The 21,545-nt window shown below is 40.4% G+C and overlaps 3 protein-coding genes across 3 annotated transcripts; 1 reads left to right on the top strand and 2 right to left on the bottom strand.

Moving 5' to 3' along the window:
* Positions 1-3,285: 3,285 nt before the first annotated feature.
* LOC123984994 (beta-2-microglobulin-like) lies at positions 3,286-5,923 on the bottom strand. The gene is made up of 4 exons (XM_046072305.1): positions 5,728-5,923; positions 4,912-5,184; positions 4,129-4,166; positions 3,286-4,015 (listed from the first exon to the last, which is right to left on the bottom strand). Exons 1-3 carry the CDS (start codon positions 5,795-5,797, stop codon positions 4,153-4,155), a joined length of 357 nt encoding a protein of 118 aa, XP_045928261.1. The 5' UTR covers positions 5,798-5,923; the 3' UTR covers positions 3,286-4,015; positions 4,129-4,152.
* Positions 5,924-7,304: 1,381 nt separating this feature from the next.
* Positions 7,305-9,746, bottom strand: LOC123984740 (beta-2-microglobulin-like). The gene is made up of 3 exons (XM_046071821.1): positions 9,605-9,746; positions 8,464-8,736; positions 7,305-8,046 (listed from the first exon to the last, which is right to left on the bottom strand). Exons 1-3 carry the CDS (start codon positions 9,666-9,668, stop codon positions 8,033-8,035), a joined length of 351 nt encoding a protein of 116 aa, XP_045927777.1. The 5' UTR covers positions 9,669-9,746; the 3' UTR covers positions 7,305-8,032.
* Positions 9,747-11,855: 2,109 nt separating this feature from the next.
* On the top strand, positions 11,856-19,702 carry tmbim4 (transmembrane BAX inhibitor motif containing 4). The gene is made up of 7 exons (XM_046071820.1): positions 11,856-12,069; positions 12,513-12,621; positions 12,714-12,819; positions 14,178-14,211; positions 14,299-14,416; positions 14,527-14,572; positions 18,641-19,702. Exons 1-7 carry the CDS (start codon positions 11,979-11,981, stop codon positions 18,845-18,847), a joined length of 711 nt encoding a protein of 236 aa, XP_045927776.1. The 5' UTR covers positions 11,856-11,978; the 3' UTR covers positions 18,848-19,702.
* Positions 19,703-21,545: the final 1,843 nt, after the last annotated feature.

Raw genomic sequence — 21,545 nt, 5'->3', positions numbered from 1 at the left:
AGGTTGCTTAAAGATGTTTTACCCTTAGTCAGCACCTCTATACTAGATATGATCAATCTATCTCTATCAACAGGCTATGTACCACAGTACTTTAAAGTAGCTGTAATTAAACCTCTTCTGAAAAAGCCCAAACTTGATCCAGATGTTTTAGCCAACTATAGACCTATATCTAACCTTCCATTTCTCTCTAAGGTTCTGGAGAAAGCAGTTGCTAAACAGCTGTGTGACTTTCTACAGAGCAATAGTTTATTTGAGGATTTTCAGTCAGGATTTAGAGCTCATCATAACACAGAGACAGCACTGGTGAAAATTACTAACAACCTCCTTATTGCATCAGACAAAGGACTTGTCTCTGTACTGGTTTTATTAGATCTTAGTGCTGCATTTGATACCATTGACCATCAGATCCTATTGCAGAGACTGGAATATTTCATTGGCATTAAAGGAACCGCTCTAAGCTGGTTTAAGTCCTATTTATCAGACCGATTTCAGTTTGTACAAGTTAACGATGAGTCCTCCATGCATGCCAAAGTTAGTCATGGAGTTCCCCAAGGATCTGTCCTCGGACCAATCCTCTTCACTTTATATATGCTTCCCTTAGGCAATATTATCAGGAAACATTCCATAAGCTTTCATTGTTATGCAGATGATACTCAGTTATATCTATCGATCAAGCCAGATGAAACTCATCAGTTAGCTAAACTTCAAAAGTGCCTTCAGGATGTTAAAACATGGATGACCTGTAATTTTCTAATGTTAAACTCAGATAAAACTGAAGTTATTGCTCTGGGGCCTAAGCACCTCCGTGACGCATTATCTAAAGATATAGTTTCCCTGGATGGCATCGCCCTGGCCTCCAGCACCACTGTGAGGAATCTTGGAGTTATCTTTGATCAGGACATGTCGTTTAAGTCTCACATTAAGCAAATTTCAAGGACCACCTTTTTCCACCTACGTAATATTGCGAAAATCAGGAACATCCTGTCTAAAAATGATGCAGAAAAACTAGTCCATGCATTTGTTACTTCTAGGCTGGATTACTGCAATTCCTTATTATCAGGCTGCTCGAAAAAGTCCGTTAAGACTCTTCAGCTGATCCAGAATGCTGCTGCAACGTGTTCTGACAGGAACCAGGAAAAGAGATCATATTTCTCCTGTCTTAGCTTCTCTGCATTGGCTTCCAGTAAAATCCAGAATAGAATTTCAAATCATTCTTCTTACCTACAAAGCTCTTAATGGTCAGGCACCATCTTATCTTAAAGAGCTCATAGTACCTTACTACCCCACCAGAGCACTGCGCTCCCATAACGCAGGGTTACTTGTGGTTCCTAGAGTCTCCAAAAGTAGACTTGGAGCCAGAGCATTCAGCTATCAAGCTCCTCTCCTGTGGAACCAGGTTCCAGTTTGGGTTCAGGAGGCAGACACCATCTCCACATTTAAGAGTAGGCTTAAGACTTTCCTCTTTGATAAAGCTTATAGTTAGGGCTGGCTCAGGTTAGTCCTGAACCATCCCTTAGTTATGCTGCTATAGGCCTAGACAGCCGGGGGACTTCCCATGATGCACTGAGCTCCTCTCTCCTCTACTTTCTCTCCCTCTGTATGCAACCTCATCCCATTATTGCATGTTACTAACACAACTTCTCCCCTTTCTGGTAGTCTTGTGCTTTCTCGTCCCTCTCCTCTCTCCTCCTATCACTTCCTGCAGGTTTTCTGGCTCTGGATCTGTGGTTGCGGGTCACCTGCTGCCCCAGTGTTCCTGCTCGACACCCTCTGCTGCAACGACTATTGTTACTAGTCCTATTGTTATTATTAACATTACGACTGTTACCATTAACACTACTATAAATATCTGTACCATTTTTCATTTAGTCTATAGCAACTTCACCTTTACTGTCAGTACCTCTGTGTGTATATTGTGTAGGCTGCTTCTCTCTCTCTCTCTCTCTCTCTCTCTCTCTCTCTCTCTCTCTCTCTCTCTCTCTCTCTCTCTCTCTCTCTCTCTCTCTCTCTCTCTCTCTCTCTGCGCTGTGAGATAACTGTTGTTGTGATTTGGCGCTATATAAATAAAATTGAATTGAATTGAATTGAATACACGTGTGACAGCAGTGAGTTCTGTTTCCACTAGGGAGAGGGAAGTTCATCTGAAAGTTGGCCGCTGTGTTTATAATTAGGGGAACTCGATTTGGCTGTGAGGGTGACTCCCACCAGAGTTCATTCTGTTACTGAGTGGAAGTGGCGAGTCTAGTTTCAGAAAGGCCCCTGGTCTCCTGTCAGTCAGCGCCAGACTGATTCTGCCTGTGGTGATGTTGCTCTTGGCTAACTTGTCTAGTGTCCACTGTGCTCTTTCGGTATTTTTCTAATGTCTTTTTCCTGTGCTACAAAACTGCCCCACACTATCAGCCACACCACTTCGGCACAACTCAAACCACCACTGCTCCACCATGCACGTGATCCACTCCTCTGCCTACCAGTCATCATCAGCCACACTTCCTCAAACCCCCAGCAGTTTCAGTTAAAATTAAACATTAAAAAGCCTTTTTTCAACTTCCACCTGTGAGTCTGTATCTGCTCTTTGGGGCTGTTAAAACACCTCTTGTCCACCTTGCATTCGCACCTGGAGCTGACGGTACACTTGTAGTAGTGGAAGCTGAAGAAGTGTACAGTAGATCAACTGGGAGAGGGGAGGGTGGATGGTTGGAGTGACTAAGGGAGCAGACAAATAGTAACATCTGTCTAATGTTGTTTTTGTCCAGGCTCAGAATTAGCATGTTTGTTTTGATTTTTATGGTGAAGGAAACCTACGCAAATATGGGGAGAACATGCAAACTCCACACAGAAAAGCCCAGAACGACAGAGATTTGAACCCAGGACCTTCTTGCTACAAAGCCACACTGATGTCCACTGGGCCACCATGCTGCCGTAAAGTTGTTTTTTAATATTACCAATTGAACCTTTAACTGGAAGGATGACTTTAAAATGTTTTTGAATGATTTTGTTTGTCTAAAGGACGTGAAGTCAAACTACCCAGATAAACTGTTTTGGTTTTATCATCCATTTGTGTCCCTTAGTTTAGCCTTTAAGTATAAAAATAGACAATGGACAAAACACTTCTTGTTCACACACCAAAACGTACCCTTTAATGTCTAAGGTCATTCCACTGCAACAGCCCCTTTCCTTCCAACGTGCTGAAGTTTGGAAACTGCTGTGAAGTGCATTATGATTTAGAACTCGGTCATTCAGTGGAACTTCGCCCTCTGGTGACGGCAGACAAACACGTGACCACAGTTATTTCCAAAAAGTATTTAATTTGTCGTTTCATGAACACTTTAATTACCCGACCATATTACCAAACCACATTTAATTTTACAACCCTGTTTAAATGTGTCCATTAAACCCACTTTGTACTTTATATACAATAAATTTACAGAGTCAAACTGAGATATACTTCAGAAACACCATAAGAGAGTGGTTAGATTTTTAGTCATAATGCATGATAAATCTCATCTGGAAATAAGCTGACTCCTCTGTTATTCTTCATCATCAAAAATATGCAAAAAAAAAATAGTTAAAGAACAATTTTATTTACCTCTACATGAATCAACTAATGAGAACCAGTTAAAATGTCTTTACAGATTACGCATCAAACACAAAAAAGCTAAATGCAAATGTTTCCTTTTCCAGTCATCACTGTAAAGGATTTCTTAAAGCTCCATGAAGCAATATTTTTCAGATGAATATTGAACCAAATGATGACTCCTCATAATGGTTAAGCTAACTAATTTGTTTTTGTGGGCTGCCACTCTCACCTCACAAGCTCACAGCTGACTGAACTTTTTTTGTTGATATTGTGCCTTTTAGTTTTCATAATGAACTTATCCAATCCAGACTTTTAAGGCCCTTTCTGCCATCTTGTGGTCAACAATCACTTGGTTTTTCATTTGCTGATGCTCAAACGTTCACCATGAAACCCAAGATTATAGACAAAATCTTCCAATCTTCTTAAGACGAAGCAGACCTGGGGTTATGAAACAAAGGATAAAAGCAGTGTCTAGTCACTCACACAGTTTCTGCACAAATTACACGATCACTGAATTTAAAAACGGCATTGAGAATGAACATGGTACATACCTGAAACAAGGCAGGGCACAGGACTTACATGTCTGTTTCTGTGGAGAGAGAAGAAGACACGTTGAGAAGCTATTCTTTCTATCAAGTCGCATTTGGACAGGTTGGATGCCGTAAATGTCAAGTGGCCAAGTCATGAGGATGCCAACTTCTTGATTTTTTCAGTTTATTCTGTAGCTTACTAGTTAAGTTCTTTTAAATTTTTCTTTTTGTTCCAGTTCACATATACATTTTGAATACTTTGACATGGTCTAAGTGGTTCAGGTGCTTGACCATCATCAAGTACAGTATTGCTAAATAAGGTATAAACAGCTATGTCTCTTACACATCCATATAAAGACACATTTCGATTATTTGTATAGATATAAAAATACATATATGATAATTAATCATCTTTTTCTCATTCTGTCTCACCCAATAGATCCATGTTATCACTACTAGTAATTACCTAATAATTCAACTGAGTAGAGTAATTACACACAACAATATATGCGTGCTACTACTAATAATAATCATAGCCATTTTAAACAAAATAAAAAGAAACTTAACAATATAAAGAACCCATGGCATGAGGAAACAAATAAATGAACATGGCAATAAATCATAAAGACAGTAGACAGGAGGGGGGTTTCCCTCCACCTTCTGCAATGGTTTAATGGAACAACCAACTGCATTATGGTAGTGGATGGAAACTCCCATTAATTTGCATTTTCTTTTGAACATGTTCTCAAAATTGAGTTAAAATCTTTGCTACATTTGGGTGGACAGAGAGAGAGAGACACATACCCCAAATATATGTCTTCGTGTTTCCCAAGTGAGTGACTCTGCAGGCAAACACTGCGTCTGAGCTTGGAGTGAAGGGCACGTGTCTGGTCAGATGGTAGTGCCAGTTCTCCTCAAAGGCCAGGTCAGTCTGCTTGGCTCCTGGAATCTCCTGTCCGTTACTGAGCAGGTCGATCTTGATTTCCGGTGGGTGGAAGCCGCTCACGTGACATATGAAGGTGTTGGGTTTCCCGAACTCTCCAGGTTTACGGCTGTACACCTGAACCTTGGGTGAAGCTACCGAGAAAACAGAACAATTGTCACACATGTACAGAAACGATTTGACGCTGATGAGCTGGCAGAGACTAAAAAAAGCCAGATTTCAATTACCTACTCTATTTTTGAAATTCTAGTTTCTGCCCATTTTCCAATCAAACTAGAATGCTGATGTGTTATTATCAACCACCACACTGACATATGCTAATAAAATGTATAAAACAGCCTGGTGAGTTGCAGGCTTTTCTTTGGGCAGCGGGTTCAGACCATCACTGTTTCTGTTTTACATTTAACGTTACGTCACATCGCCTATGAAGACGCTCACGAAACCTAAGTAAACTTAGTGTTTACTATTCTGAACACCGCCTTTAAGATATTAACGTTACTTTACTTTTAAGGGAACTTTTCCTTGGGCTATTTCTTCTTATTTGGTGCGGTTGTAGTTGTTAAACTGAACGGTAAATTTATTGGACCTACTTACCATCTCATGAACTTCCGTGTAATAACACATCGCCATTTGTAAATACATCGTCAAGTACAGAAGACTAACGTTAGCCTACTTACCCTCTTTGGCCGTTGAAAGAGCCGCGAGCCAGAGTAGACCGACGACAACTGCGCAAACAAATGCCTTCATGATACCTTGTTTAGTATCTCTTTCGTGTACACTGGAAAATTTCTTGTCCTATTTGTCTAAATATGAGAGACTGTCCCGCGATCCAAATCGAAAGTAAATGTCTTTTCCGTCCGTGCCTGCTGGTAAACGGCAAAAAAACAACGAGGCTATAACCCCGCCCCCCCCAAACGGGCTTCGACCATAGACTTTTCTATGATTTCGACGTAATGTCCCGTAATTCCACCAATAGAAAAATCAAGAGGAACTGTTGCTAGGTAGAATTAATTCCGACATTTTGAACTGTGTTGCGCAGTTTCATCAAACAATCAAAACAATGTCTAGCTGCCTGCGAGTTGTTGGAACTTTGTTCGTAACTTTTATGGTTCATTAGTAGCCTACTATCTGTTATTCCTCACAGAAATACTAATTACATTGGATAGCCTTACTTACTTTAGATAGGCTAGATGGACGGACAGACAGACACCCTGTGTTTACAGTGTGTTGACAGACAAATTAACATATTCAACAGACACACAACAACATCTCAATTTATTCTGAGTCATATTCACCTAAATAACACCTGTTCCACTTTTTTAAGCAGCTAGTTCTTAAAATTACATTAGAGTTATGCACAAAGACTGCCGCTGAAACTGCCGCCATGATAATGAAACTGTGATACTCAGTGGCTCCTCTTTCAGCGAAGTCACTGATCTGGGTTCAGTGTGAAAGTGTTATGAAACAGAATACAACACTGAGGAAAGTCATTTTATTTCAGTTATGTGTAGCCTATACCTACTAAGTGACTTGTTTCTAGTGATAAAACAGCATGACGTAGTACAGTGAGGCACAGATCAGTCAGTCAGTGGAATAGTGATTTACACATGACTTTTAGCTTTAGACTGCCCAGTGAAGACCACCGTATGCACAATGCAGGTCAACTGTGTCTCAAGTGGAGCCCTAAACTCAAAAGTCAACTTGTGAGTGCCTGACTCAACCCTTACATACTGTTTGGGTCAACCTTGACCCGTTTTGACATTTCACAAGAGTGAAAACACAACTGCCATTCTTTTGGCCCGATATTTGATGACTTTTCTAAAGTGACCCAAAGTCACAAGACTATAAAGGTACCTGAGCTGCCAATGCAGTGACTGAGGTTACGGTAGCATACGTACTGTCCAAGAGGTCGCTGATCCGGTCTCACAAGGTAGTTTGGGATAAGCAATTTGGTTATGTTGGTTGTTAATTAAAGCTAAATTACTCATCAATTACAGTATATAGGCCTAACATATATATATATATATATATATATATATATATATATATATATGATGGCTGTAGTGGTTATAAATAGTTATAAAACAATCACCCCACAGTCCCACAATTTTTCTATCAAATATATTTAAATAAAAAAAAAAACATTATGGCTGTTATGTTTTCATATCTTAGGTAAAACAGGACATGAATGTTGTGTGATAGATGTTTTTTCTCCATAAGAGTGGTGTAAAAAGACATTCTCCATACTCTCTGAAACATTAACGATTAATCACCCATTTATTAATGGCAGATTTATGCATTCTAAATTCATCTGTGTTACACTTGAAGGTATTCTTTAGTCTTTCATACTGTGAATGTATAGAATATGATCAGTATGTAAGGGTTAAATGTCTACACATTACATTGAGTTCCTTCTTTGTCCACCTGAAGTTACCATTGGCTTCATAAAGTCATAAAGCAAACATATTGATCAATATCCCTGGAATAAGGAAGGTTGTTTAAAAAAAGACTGAAGATTTTTCAAGAGGCATTTATTTAATGGGTGTTAACAAGTAATCTTAAATAACAAATCAAGAAAGCACACGCCATTCACGTATTATTGATTTGACCAATTACAATTTGATTGCCTCATTCAGGTAAAAGAAATCGATTCTGTCATTAAAACTAAAAAAATAACAGTTTGTGTACAGAAACAGAAAATTCAATTAAATCATACACTTTTCAGTATAAAAGGCTGGAAAATAAGTTGCAAACAATCTACCTAACACACAAGCAAAATGCTAAATACAAATATCTCAAAGACCTGCAGCCCGCACACTTTCTTATATTAACATAGTAAATGAAAATTAATTTTTAAGTTCCCTTAATATGGTGTTGACATTTGGTTTGTGAGAAGAAAAGTGAGAAGTCAGAAGTCGGGAGAATCTGATCCTGTTGATTGAAGACATGATGAATGTACGCTGCAGTAGCTGACAAGCTGAGTTACATGTTTGGCTCTGTAAAAAAAAAAAGAAGAAACACATAAATGTTTTTTTATCCATCCCATAAAAGCTGGTGAAGCAACCATTGCCACTAATGCTTTACATTGAATATATTTTGTGTCTTGAATTTTTGGATATTTAGTTTATCAAGTACAACTAACTTGATTTATGATTTCTATAATTATATACCGCTGTGTATTTTGCTACAAACCTGCATCAACATGCATATCAAATTTAAAAGAAAAACCTCTATTAATAAAATAACATTAAAATGGACTTTTCTGCTTTGTCAAAGGTATGTGCTCTCTGAATGTTTTGACCTGCGTTGTTTCTTCCTAATGTCTCTTTTTATTGTTTACTTTGCTGGCTGCTGATAAACCACTTCTTGGTTATGAGAACGTTAAACACACATTTGGGCTGATCCTGACTTACCCCACGCATATTCATTAGTCTTATCCCCGTGAGTGACCTTGCAGACGAACTTATCCCCGTTCACTGGCGTGAAGTCCACATTCTTGGTCAGATGGAAGCGCCAATCCTGTTTGAAGGCCAGGTCGGTCTGCCTTGCGCCAGGGAGTTCCACTCCATCCTTCAGAAGCTGGATTGTGATGTCAGGGGGGTGGAAGCCACTCACATGGCAAATCAGGACGTTGTCCTTCCCATACTCTCCTGGGTTTCGGCTGTAAACCTGGACCTTGGGAGGAGCTAGAGGCGGCAACAACAAGAAGGAAATTATGTCAATCCACCAATGAACCACACAGTATGCCATTTACCTGCAATATGAAAACACTCCCCAGTATTTGTATGAGCGCCATTTTTACATTAAAACTAAAAGCACTCCGCTCTGAAATCCTTTAGGTTGTTGGTGGTATGGAAAGACAAACAGAAAATTACATCGAATTATTGATTGTTTTTCTTCTATAAAGCACACACTGCATCACCTCAAACTGTTTAATAAAGAATTTAGAGGCAATAACTTAAGTGAAAAGAGGGGAAACATAACAGTGCTTCTATACTGTGAACGAGGCATCTGCTATGGCCTTCACCGTCACCTCAGCTCAAGTGAACCCCCAGAGCACTAGAAGAAATGCTTCACAGTCTTACCCTCCTTCACAAAACACATGTTGTGTTTTTATTAGTAACCTCATTGGAGGGATTTATTTCATTGAGAACTCCACCAGCATCTGTGTGTTCTGAAGCAGTGGAGGGTGCTGTTGCAACAGATTGGATTTACAGGAAATCGAAAGTAAATCCAGATTGTTGAGGGGAATTCCACTGAATAAAAAATATGTGTAACCTTTCTCTTTTCCATTTGATTCTTACATCAACTCTCACATCAGCCTCTCTGGCTTTCTAACAGATCATAAGCAGCTTTTTAAAGATGTAGGCCTACACCCTGCCTGCCTTGTGTTGCCTCTTGTTTTCTTGTCTTTATGTTGGATATCAAAACAAATTCATCTGTGATGTAGTTTACTTGCATTCAAGGTAAAAGGCAATTTTACTTTCAGACACAGTTTGTGATATTCTTCAGTTCTTCAGTAAAGGTACAGCAGGTAGACCAGAAAATACTTACTGTGTTTGGCGTCCTGAGCAAAGCAGACAGCTGTGAGAGCTGCTAGGCACAAAAGAATCCTCATGTTTGATCAATTCTTCTTTTGTAGTTGACAGAAACTCAAATGACAAAGAATCCTGCTGCGCACGATGCCTTCTGAGGGCTAAAGTAAAGTGAAAGTATAGAGCAGCACAGATAAATAAAGTGCTGTGAGACTGCCCTTCACATGACACCAGCCAATCGTTTATTTCCATCACTCTGTTACTAGGTAGAATATGGCCAAAGAGGTTTGTTCCATTGTGGACAGGGAAGGTTTGTGGAAACTCCCTGAAGACCCACATTTGCTACCTTCATAAGACTGCAGAGAAACTGTGTTTTTCTTTTAGCTTTTTTTGTGTACTAATGCTAACAACAGGGCAATCTAACAGCCACAACCACATGACAGGAAGAGTGTATCATATATTCAATCCCACAGTTTAAGAATCTCTTTGTTCCCTTATTTATTCCCTCGTCTTCTTTACTTTCTTTGTTCCTTCTTTCCATCCTCAATTTTCTTTATTTCTTCACATCTTCCAATCTTTCTTGCCTCCTCTTCTTCCAGTAATCCAATTGTATTGTGTATTTACAATGCTTTCTTTTTTGTTGTTCATATGTTTGCCTATGTTGTGACTAAGTCAAGTCGTGGTGTTCTTGAGCATTTGGAAAATAATTCAGATATTCTTTCTCTTAATTATTATGTATTTTTCTACATTTTATTTATTTTTAATGTCGGTTTTATTTGTATTTGTTTTGTCTTTGTAAGTTTCCACTGTCCTTTTGTGTGTGTGTGTGTTCAAAAATTGAAAAATTAAATTATAATCATATCATATTGTCTTTTGATAACAGCTAAAGACCACATAAAAGACCACATTTTCTGGTCGGCATCCTAAACGCAGCACAAGTAGCCAACTCTGGGCCCTGATCAACAGGCTATGCTAAGCCTTACTCACTGAGCCCTCACTGACCTTAAATGACACATATGAACGGGTGAAAGAAGTGTAAGGGCTCCAGATACTTGATTAGGCGTGGGGCAAACTGGTTAGAGGCATTTCTTTGGACATTAGAGCTCAGCTCAACACAGCGCATGTTGCTTTGAGTATGTAAAACTTGTTATCGCCCGCTTTCTTAATGCGTAATGTTTTTATGATTTTGGATTTCCCCTGCCAAAGTGTGAGTCAGTCAGAATACTTCAATGACAGTCACATCTGTAAATGTGCAGGCACTGACAAAGATTAGCATTGCCAAGATGGTGAAAGAAATTGTTCACAAACGAACCCCGCTTCCAGTACATTATCTGGAAAGACAGACTTCTATAAATAACTAGAATGATATTAAATTGAGACCCAATCAGTATAGCATCTGTTAAAGAAGAAAAGTAATTCTGACAGTAGAATTCAGAATACCATGAAAAAGCTCTCTTGGCATGGCAAGCACTGTTTTGGAACAATGGTGGCATTTTCATTGGCTCCTTATAGGTGCCACGTGTCTTAGTCATGTGTCACTGAGTCACCCTGAATGGTAGAGCCTGAATGTTTTTTTTTTTTGTTTTTTTTACAATCCTTAAAGAAGAGCTGCGCATTGTTTATTTCAGAAGGAGGTTGTTTTCTCCCCACATGCTATGTTGACATGCGCACACACATATTTGATCCTGTAAAATACTCAAGGATAATGTAAATGAATCATGTTCTATGTTCTAACAGTTTTGTTTCAGAAAACCTGAAAACAGGCCTGCATTGTAATCTTGAAATGACTGAATTTAGCAAATTATGAGAACAGCTAAATAACATTATCTTTGAACCTACGTTTCATATAGCTACACCGATAAACCAGCAGATGTCCTCATGCTTTCTATGTCTCAATGTAAAACAACTAATAAATCATGCACTGTAAGGACTGTAAATTAGTGAATTGCATTTGATGTCTAAACTTGTTTCTGTTTTTTAGTTTCTTTATTACGTTCCCAGCCAAAGACAGTAGTATAAGTATATAGTAGAATATAGTAGAAGTATATTCTCAGCATTGTCTATTGAACATATTCATTAAAGATGAATTATTGAAAAAAAAATTTTGAGAATCTAAGAAAAACAAATATTGAAATGATATGCGTTTCTTAAAACATGTTTTCAATTAATGTAAGGACTACTTATTCATGAGTCAGACACACTCCATACCAGTTGGTGGCGGTAAAGCTCCAGCTCGTTGTTTGCCAACCGCCACTGAAGCTCAAAAAGAAGAAGACAGGTCTCCCAGCTGTGGATAACGTACGCAGCCTTATAAACGCCAACACTTCCGTGTTTTCCAGGTTCCACAGCGACTGCCTTTATTTACCCAGCTCAGAAAGCGTTAGAGTGACAAGATGAGTAGTGAAAAATACCCCAGGTCCTCTATTGAAGACGACTTTAACTATGGCACAAATGTCGCTACAGCCAGTATCCAGATCCGTATGGGTAAGTAAAGTAGCACGGTGGTTGACAGCACCGTGCCACGTCAGTTAACGCTAATCAGTTAACGTTAACTACTGTGGAAACAATGGTCACTGCCGTTGTTCTGTTGGTATTATAGCTGTTGTAAACAACCATTCATTGCCTACTGCTTCCAGCACAGTGTTAGCTGGATAGCACTGGTTTGAACTTAACGTTAACTTAAGCTAACAGTTAAACCATTACACTGTACACGTCGTTAGCATTGATGTGTTTACCTTGTCTTGAGCGAGCAGCTTGTACTGGCTCAAACCTGTCCTGTCCCTGGTTGAGACTGCACTATATAGCTAGCTGTCACGTTAAAGCAAACTTGTTTTTGCTTACACAAACACACAAGCGTAACGTTACAAATCCAGCCAAAGGTTCAGCTGCTGTAATGCTGTGTGTCCTCTGCTGTCTTTGTTGGTCAGACTTCCTGCGGAAGGTGTACAGCCTCCTGAGCTTGCAGATCATCCTGACCACCGCCACCTCTGCCCTCTTCATGTTCTCTACAACTATCAAGGAGTTTGTCCATGCCAGGTGAGGAAGGGCTGATTACCTTCTTACTAAGATGTAAATAAGCACACCTACACTTACCGGTTGTTTGACCCACGGTCTGGTTTCTTCCTCAGTCCTGCTGTGGTTTTGGTTTCGGCTCTGGGCTCTCTGGTTCTTCTGCTGGCCCTGGCTGTGTACAGACACCAACATCCAGTCAACCTCTACCTGCTGCTCATATTTGTAAGCTTTAGTTGTTTCAAGTGGTTTATCTCACTGGCTCACTGTTACGGACCCTAACGTTGAGATGGAGGTATGTAGAGTAGCCAAAAAACTGCACTCAAGTAAAAGGAGGGATGCAACAACCCGATAGTAACTCGATTGTTGGTGACAAGGGGGCCCATCTATTCAATAACCTGCATATTACATGATGCATCAGCAGTGTGCCGGTAGAACCGAACATTTTGCTACATGTAACATAACACAAGCAACGTTTGAGTCAGTGTGATGTCGCCTCACATATAATAGAATGATTCCCTGTCTCTTCCTCACAGTGAGGAATACAGTTTATTCACTTTACACTGGTATAGGATCAGTACTCGCCACTGGCAGACCCCTAAAGCACAGGTAGTGGGACTGAAAAAGGTAGATCCTAAGTAATAGTGCTTTGCAAAAACAAGTGCTCAAGTAGAAGTAAAAGTAGTCATCAAAATATTTGGGGTAGAGTAAAAAAGTATTTACTGACAAAATTACTTATAATTTATAAAATTAATAAAAAAATACAGCTTCCCCAAATCTTTTATTTGATGGGGATATAACAGCAACAGATGGTCTTCCTCAGGAAAATGTAAAGAAGTGACAAGTCATCATCTCCTGGTTAGATATCCTGCCACATATTCACCAGGCCAATATTCCCAGTCTGTATCTCAAGAGTGATCTCAAAATATCACAGTAACATTAAACTCTATTAAGTACACCAATTGTTTAAATCAAATCAATATCACTTATCAAATCAAATCAAATATCAATTCACCCTTTGCCTTCAAAACAGTATCAGTTCATCTAGGTACACTTGCACAAAGTCAGGGATGTTGTAGGCATATCTTCAGATGGATGATTAAACAGTTATACCAAACAGGCGCTGATGATCATAAATTCAATATGTAGGTTGAAACAGAAACAGCTATGTAAAAGGAATAAAACTGGGTGAGGAACAGCCAAACTCTAATAATAATAATATGATAATTAAAAATAAAAATACAAATAAAAAATACAAATGTAACAGGGTAAAAGTAGATTTTTCTTCAAGATTAAAAAGTATGCTGCATAAGAATTACACCAACCAAGTACAATTTGCTCAAAGATATTACTTCAGTACAGGTAACGGAGTAAATTTAACTCATTAATATCCACCTCTGCATTTAGATTAGCTAGTCAGTGAAAATAACGGTACAGTGTACATTTATTCCTTCCATTTATTTCCATATTTGCCATTTTAATTTTGTGATGCTAGATTAGCTGCTCAGTGACTTTACAGTAACTGGTTATTTGATAATGGCTCCTAGCTAATTAGTGTGTAACTAATTGTGTGTTGTTTTCAGACTCTGCTGGAGGCAGTTTCTGTGGCCACAGCTTGTAAGTAACTTCTCATGGAGTCTGTCAGTCACCATCCTTTGAGCCTGTTGGCAGACTGTCCTGACTGCAGAGCTTTTCTCTCCACAGTGACCTTCTATGAATACTCCACTGTACTGCAAGCCTTGTTCCTGACCTGTGCCGTGTTTGCTGGACTTACAGCCTACACCTTCCAGTCCAAGAGAGACTTCAGCAAAATGGGAGCAGGGTGAGTTTGTCAGGGCTGCTGCTCAATGCTGATTATCAAAGCTGCTGTATTCCCCCTCCAGAGGGAGTCACTGTCAGACGTTTAATATCTGATCTGTTCTGTCCTTACAGGCTGTTCGCCTGCCTGTGGATCCTCATCATTGCAAGCTTCATGAGGGTAGGTGGAACTGCCAGACATTAATTTGCCTAATTTCATATGAAGGAAATAAAATGAAGTGAAGGAAAGGGAGAGATAAAGATAAATAAGAAGGCTGCATTCAAGGGGCTGTGCAGCTGTGGACATGTTGCTACAGGTGAAATATGATCCTGGAAGTCTGGTGTGAGATTGAAGGCTTATGCGACACCACATCACTGCACAGTGGTTTATGCGACTGTGAGAAAGGATTTCACCACTAAAGTCATCACATGACCATTTTATCTCCCACTGCGTTTATTGTGAGGTAAACAGCAGAATCCCTGCTAACCCACCAGGAATGTTCACATGCATGTCTTTATTTGGCCAACGCAGCACCTTGCCAGATGATTATGGTTGTGTATCACTTAAATTTGAGCGATTCCGACCCGTTTGTGTTCACTGCTCGTGACATTCATCCAGTTCCTCCTTGCTCGTTTTCCCCTTCATGGCTAAAGTTTCTGTACTAGAGGGCGTCTCTGAGGACTCGGATCTGAAAAGAATAATATTGGAATCATTTGTGGACATAATTTATTTCCCTTCGGTATAAAAGGTGAACGACAGCTCACCTGTGTTTTGTACCTGAGTAGGAGACGTTGCTACTGTTAGCGTTAGCTGCATCTGGGGGCGTCACTGGCGATTCACGCCGTGTTGGATCTGCTTCCTCCCTCGCACCGAATGTCCTAACTGCAGGTGTGTCATTTTGCTGTGTCGTTGTGTTTTTTTAGTGAATCTTAGCCAAACTTTAGAGTGTTTGCTGCGGTCCGCCATGGTGCAGGAATGAAGTAGAGAAGTACTCTTCTCGCATACATTGTTGACATGGGAAAATGTTATAAAGTAAGAATCCTTTCAACATGTTAATAGATTATATTTATAAATTAACAAAATCCAAAGTTATCAGCAGTCAAGAAGTTTAATGTTTTGAATGCTAGTCTCTCCTCACAATTAACGGTCGCCATCTTGGCTATTTAGTGGAAGGGAAGTGAAGCTTCAGCAGTTGCAGTTGCTGCACCGTACTATAGCAATTTTAAGTAATGCATGTGTGTGTAAGGAGACAACACTTTCCCATACTGCATGAGCTTTAAAGTCTCATTAACTAACAGTTCATAAAGTAAAGGGAGTGCAGGTGACTGCGGGACGTTGAGAGAACAATTGTATCCACAAAATGTAGGCCTAGATCATCCAGTTTCAGAAAAAGCCAGGGTGTAACTTTAATGGGACACAACAGTTGGCCCTCGATGTACAGTTTCCCCATGACTAGTGCAGCTGGTCGCCTTATATTCCAGGGTTCTTTGAAGAGTGGGTACAGTGATTTTTTTCTTTAGGTAATTTCTTTGGGGAGCTTGTTGTTCATGCCGAACGTCGTACCTTTCAGCCCCCTCCCTTTTTCTTTTGACCAGTTCTTTCTGCTGGTAATGTTCAAATCCTTTATTGCTTTTGCTGTCCAGGTGAAGCATGCGGTGGAACATGATGTTATGGACATAGTCAGGTGGACATTTTAGGGAGCTTGCTCTGGGTTTGCAGGATTGCTTTATTAAATACTGGGTGGACAATGCTTGGCTCCTTCAGGCAGGCCAGACGAATGCTTTATGATGTTGAAAAGAACTTGCATAATGTAAACTCTCAGGGTAGCACACTTTTCTTAGTGCTGCCTGCTTTGCCTCAGTCAGATATGTGTGTGTTTTTCTTTTTGTTTTTTTGTTTTTTTTTAAGTCAGTCTGCAAACAGCAAGGCACAAAGAAAAAGAGAAAGTAAGAAACAAAAAGTAAAACAACAGAAAGAGAAACAAATATAGCAATAAAGAAACTGAAACAAAATAGAATCTGACAGAACAAAGGAACTACTAGAAAGGAGTGGTCAAACACTGGTTTGGTGCTTTCTCTAAAAGTGTCCCATTACTTTTAGTTCATAATCTGTACTAACATGTATTCAAGCTTTTTGCAAAACGTTATTTTCTAATATTCACACATCAGAGTGGATTATGCTGCTCATGGATACCCACATGCCAGAGAGCAGGAGAGAAATATGACGAGTGATGTGTGTCAGTGTCATTTTAAAGTAACACAATTATATTAAATATACATAATAACACAGCATGTATGAATGTAAAGAGAGCGTGAATGCATACAGAGTCAGTGGAAAGATGTGACTGGAGATAAGCAGAGAGGTTAGACAAAAACACATTTGCTCAAGTTGAAACAGACAGGAGCCGTACACAAAAACACTGTCCGTATGGGTTGTAAAATAAAGGAACAGTTGACTACTGATAAAAACTTTTTCTTTAATGGTGGTGATCAAATGTACACAGTGTAGTGGACAGAGTTGCCTCCATCCTGATTGACAGGTTGCCATGGTAGCGACTTGTCAGTCACAAGTTAGCCCCACCCTAAAGCATCCCCTGCTTTATCTATTTTCCTCTAAATGGGACCATAATTTCCTAAATGAACATCATGCTGTGTTGAAGAAGACTTGAAACTAGCTCATTAGGAAAGTGTTTACTGAGGTAATAAATCAGGTGAGAAGGAGGCTCATTTTGCCACTGAGTCCAATGCAGTCGGATTTCTTTTGCATCCTGTGGAGTCGCCCCCTGCTGGGCGTTAGAAAGAATGCAGGTTTAAGGCACTACCGCACTGGCTTCACTTTTCAGAGCTGGAGGTTCCCGATGGTTTGTTATAGACACTGTGTGTTTTGTCGGTCAGAAACCCATTCACTGCAGTACCGTGAAGGGCCGTGAAGGTTGTGATTTTTGAACGCGGTTGTGATCGAGGGATGGAGCATTATGTAGAGTCCATTAAGTTTATAGACACCTTAACAGTTTATATGGGATACAGGGCTGGAAGATATCATCTAAAATCAAGATTAATTGATACATTCACCTCAGTAACAATTACTTAAACAATATCTTACTCTGTGTACAAGATTCTCTGTCCTCAAAGTGTACCTGTTAATAATTATTTGTACTGAACAATTCACAGAAAGGTCTCCATCGTAGCCTGGGGCCTGAGTTGTTTGAGCCTGCATTCACTGTGCCAGGTCTTGAGGTTGAGATCATAGCTGCGCAGCCGTAGGTCTTCCATTGCAGCTAGGAGGGACTCCTCTGGGTCATCATGCGGTTGCACTGCCTGGCCGCTAGACATGTGCTGCTCATCTTCTGACACACATGCCGCTGTTGTTGATGACCGTCTACAGTTGCCTGGGCAACTGAGGTCGTAGTCCTGAAGGTGTGCAGGGAGCGTTGTGTTCCTCTTGACTCGCACGTCTGCTTCTCGTTCTCTCAGCTAGAGGGTTGACATTTTGCGCTGCAGTGACCCTGAAGTTGTATGTAGTTCTGAAATATAAGCAAATTAATAGGCATCAGTGTAATTACACAGGATACTGTATATATGTACATAGAATTTACATTAGTCTAATATGCCAAAAATAGGCTTTTGGCCATCAATGCTACCACAAACTTTATTTGTAGAAACTTGTGTTGTAGCCACCAGCATATAGAACAATATGAAAAGGAGTTAACTTCATTTCCATGTAATAAAGGCTGAGTTAGACTTTAAGGCCATAGACAGGTGTTTAGAAATAGTGAGGTCCTTGTCCTGCTTTTTAAATGAGAACAACTGCAGTAGCTTTCAGGTTTTGCCCTAAATTACCTGACACATTAGACAAGGCATGACGAGAAAGAAAAAGAGAGAGAAAGAACCCCTCCACATGGTGGCGCCCTCTGTCTGCCCTGCTCCGACTGGACACACGTTTAATTACAGGTGCATTACAGAGGTCGGTGGCAGCATGTAGGAAGGAATGAATTAATAAACAAACATGACAGAAATTGCTTGGTTACTGTATAAAGTTGATTTTGTTAACTTAACAATTAATTGCCCATCCCAAGAGTGGAAGCTGTGGAACAGTGTTGTCCACATACCGCATGCTATGTACTTGGCCAATTAGTGAAGAACACAAACATTCTAAATAGCCAGTCTATGTTGCTGGCAAAGTTTCGGTACAGCTGTAAAGAGAAGTCGGCCTCATTTCCCCTTCACGCTGACTCTGGTCTCTCTGCAGTTCTTCTTCCACAGTGACAGCACAGAGCTGATCATGTCTGGAGCTGGGGCTCTGATCTTCTGCGGTTTCATCATCTACGACACCCACCTGCTGATGAAGCAGCTCTCCCCCGAGGAGCACATTTTAGCCTCCATCAACCTCTACCTGGACATCGTCAACCTCTTCCTGCACATCCTGCGTCTCCTTGACTCGATGAAGAAGCACTGAAGGCTGCAGTACCACTTCAGACTGCTTCACTCGGCTATTATCTATTGTTGTTAACCCTAACAGCCTCACTGGAACCCCTCAGATATGACTGTCATTACCCTGCATTCACGCAAGTGTTACCATCCTGACGTTCACAAACATGAGATTTTAGAGGGGACTCTTTATTCTGTGCTTGGGGAACTCTCTTTACAGGCAGCTGCACTAAGTGCTTCTGTTTACTTTACCCATACTTTTTGTAGCTGATTGCACTTTTGTATTAAATGAAGTCAATCTATAAGTTTTGATTATTCTGAAATGAAAATGTACTCATTATAATTAGGTGACAGCCAGTCAGTTAAGGGGACACTACATGATTTGATATAGAGCACACTAGCATCCCTAACCGGCCCAATTGCAGCTCTCCTTGTTTTTGACCCCAGATAGACACTTTGTGATGTGAGGCACTAGTGGATGCTGTAACAATTGTAGTGTGTGCATTTTTCTTCCCAACAGTATCTCTCAGTGGTGATTCAGATCTATCATTCCACTCATTTATTCTGTTATTTATTGTTTATGTTTTCAATCTTGTCAGAAATGAGTTTATTCCACCAGTGCACTGCAGCCCTCTCATGTGCCACATCTGTTAATGATGTACAATAGCAAGAGAAATGAATTTGCATGCCTTGGATTTTTAATATCTGTGATTGTACATATGTTTATGGTGTAAATGTAACAGTGACAGTTTTTGGGATCAAGAACTGAAACCCTGAAACATGAGGTAAGCCTAAATATGTGATTCGTCTGATTCATCTGCATCAGGATATGTTAAATGAGATGAAGGCATTAGCTTTAACTGTTAAAAAGACATGAATTTTTATAAACCACGTGCAATGTTTTTCATTTTTAAACAGTTGTGCGTGAAGTTATATGAAACTGCCTCCTGGTTTTGTGCTGGACCATAGACTGCATATAAAGATGGCTGACGCGTCTCCACTTCCTCCCTCTGTACAAAAACTAAGCCAAAGTATCCCAGATGCAAATTTGCTAATCCTACTATGGCGAAGGCGTGACCCATGCTGCTCAGCCTCTAATTGGTTTAGCCTGACAATGTTTCTCACATAGCTGTCCCCAAGCAAGGTTTTCTTTATGTCTCACGTACTGGAAGTGGTGGACATTAATGCATATTTATTTTTAACTTAAGCAGAATTGTCGGCAGTTTTGTGTTTACATGGCTCATGCTGTTCACTCACTCACTCAAGAATAAATTATTGTTTATAACCATCTGGTTCATTTGACTGAACACTAGCAAGGTCTGATGAATCAAAGGCAGCCTACCCATTGAACACTTGAACACAGGTCAGCTTGATAAGAACTACCTAAAACAACAAACAACCTGTGTGGGGAAAAAATGTATTGTGCACTTTGATTGGAGGGGGCGGGGCTTATTATCTATCAGAGATGGGGACTCGAGTTTGAGACTCGCACTTAAGTCTCACTCAGTGACTTCAGACTTGACTCTGACTCGAGGTGTGGGACTCGTGAACAATGTTTATTTTTAGGAAACGTCAGCTTGATGTTCCCCTCCCTATGTTACCTATAACCCACCTACATAACACATAGCCACGAGTGACTTGAGACTTGACTTGGACTCTACTTCAGAGACTTGAGACTCGACCTGGACTCTACCTCAGAGACTTGAGACTCGACCTGGACTCTACGTCAGAGACTTGAGACTCGACTTGGACTCTACCTCAGAGACTTGAGACTCGACCTGGACTCTACGTCAGAGACTTGAGACTCGACTTGGACTCTACTTCAGAGACTTGAGACTCGACTTGGACTCTACTTCAGAGACTTGAGACTGACTTAGACTCTACTTCAGAGATTTGAGACTTGTACTCTACCTCAGAAACTTGAGACTCGACCTGGACTCTACTTCAGAGACTTGAGACTCGACTTAGACTCTACTTCAGAGACTTGAGACTCGACTTGGACTCTACTTCAGAGACTTGAGACTCGACTTAGACTCTACTTCAGAGACTTGAGACTTAGACTCTACTTCAGAGACTTGAGACTTGGACTCTACTTCAGAGACTTGAGACTCGACCTGGACTCTACGTCAGAGACTTGAGACTCGACTTGGACTCTACTTCAGAGACTTGAGACTCGACTTAGACTCTACTTCAGAGACTTGAGACTTGGACTCTACTTCAGAGACTTGAGACTCGACCTGGACTCTACGTCAGAGACTTGAGACTCGACTTGGACTCTACTTCAGAGACTTGAGACTCGACTTAGACTCTACTTCAGAGACTTGAGACTTGGACTCTACTTCAGAGACTTGAGACTCGACCTGGACTCTACGTCAGAGACTTGAGACTCGACTTGGACTCTACTTCAGAGACTTGAGACTCGACTTAGACTCTACTTCAGAGACTTGAGACTTGGACTCTACTTCAGAGACTTGAGACTCGACCTGGACTCTACGTCAGAGACTTGAGACTCGACTTGGACTCTACTTCAGAGACTTGAGACTCGACTTAGACTCTACTTCAGAGACTTGAGACTTGGACTCTACTTCAGAGACTTGAGACTCGACCTGGACTCTACGTCAGAGACTTGAGACTCGACTTGGACTCTACTTCAGAGACTTGAGACTCGACTTAGACTCTACTTCAGAGACTTGAGACTTGGACTCTACTTCAGAGACTTGAGACTC

Source organism: Micropterus dolomieu, linkage group LG16 (assembly GCF_021292245.1).
Source record: "Micropterus dolomieu isolate WLL.071019.BEF.003 ecotype Adirondacks linkage group LG16, ASM2129224v1, whole genome shotgun sequence".
In the NCBI taxonomy this organism is placed as follows: domain Eukaryota; kingdom Metazoa; phylum Chordata; class Actinopteri; order Centrarchiformes; family Centrarchidae; genus Micropterus; species Micropterus dolomieu.
Note: the sequence above shows the minus strand (reverse complement) of the source record. Positions and strands in the feature narration are given on the sequence as shown.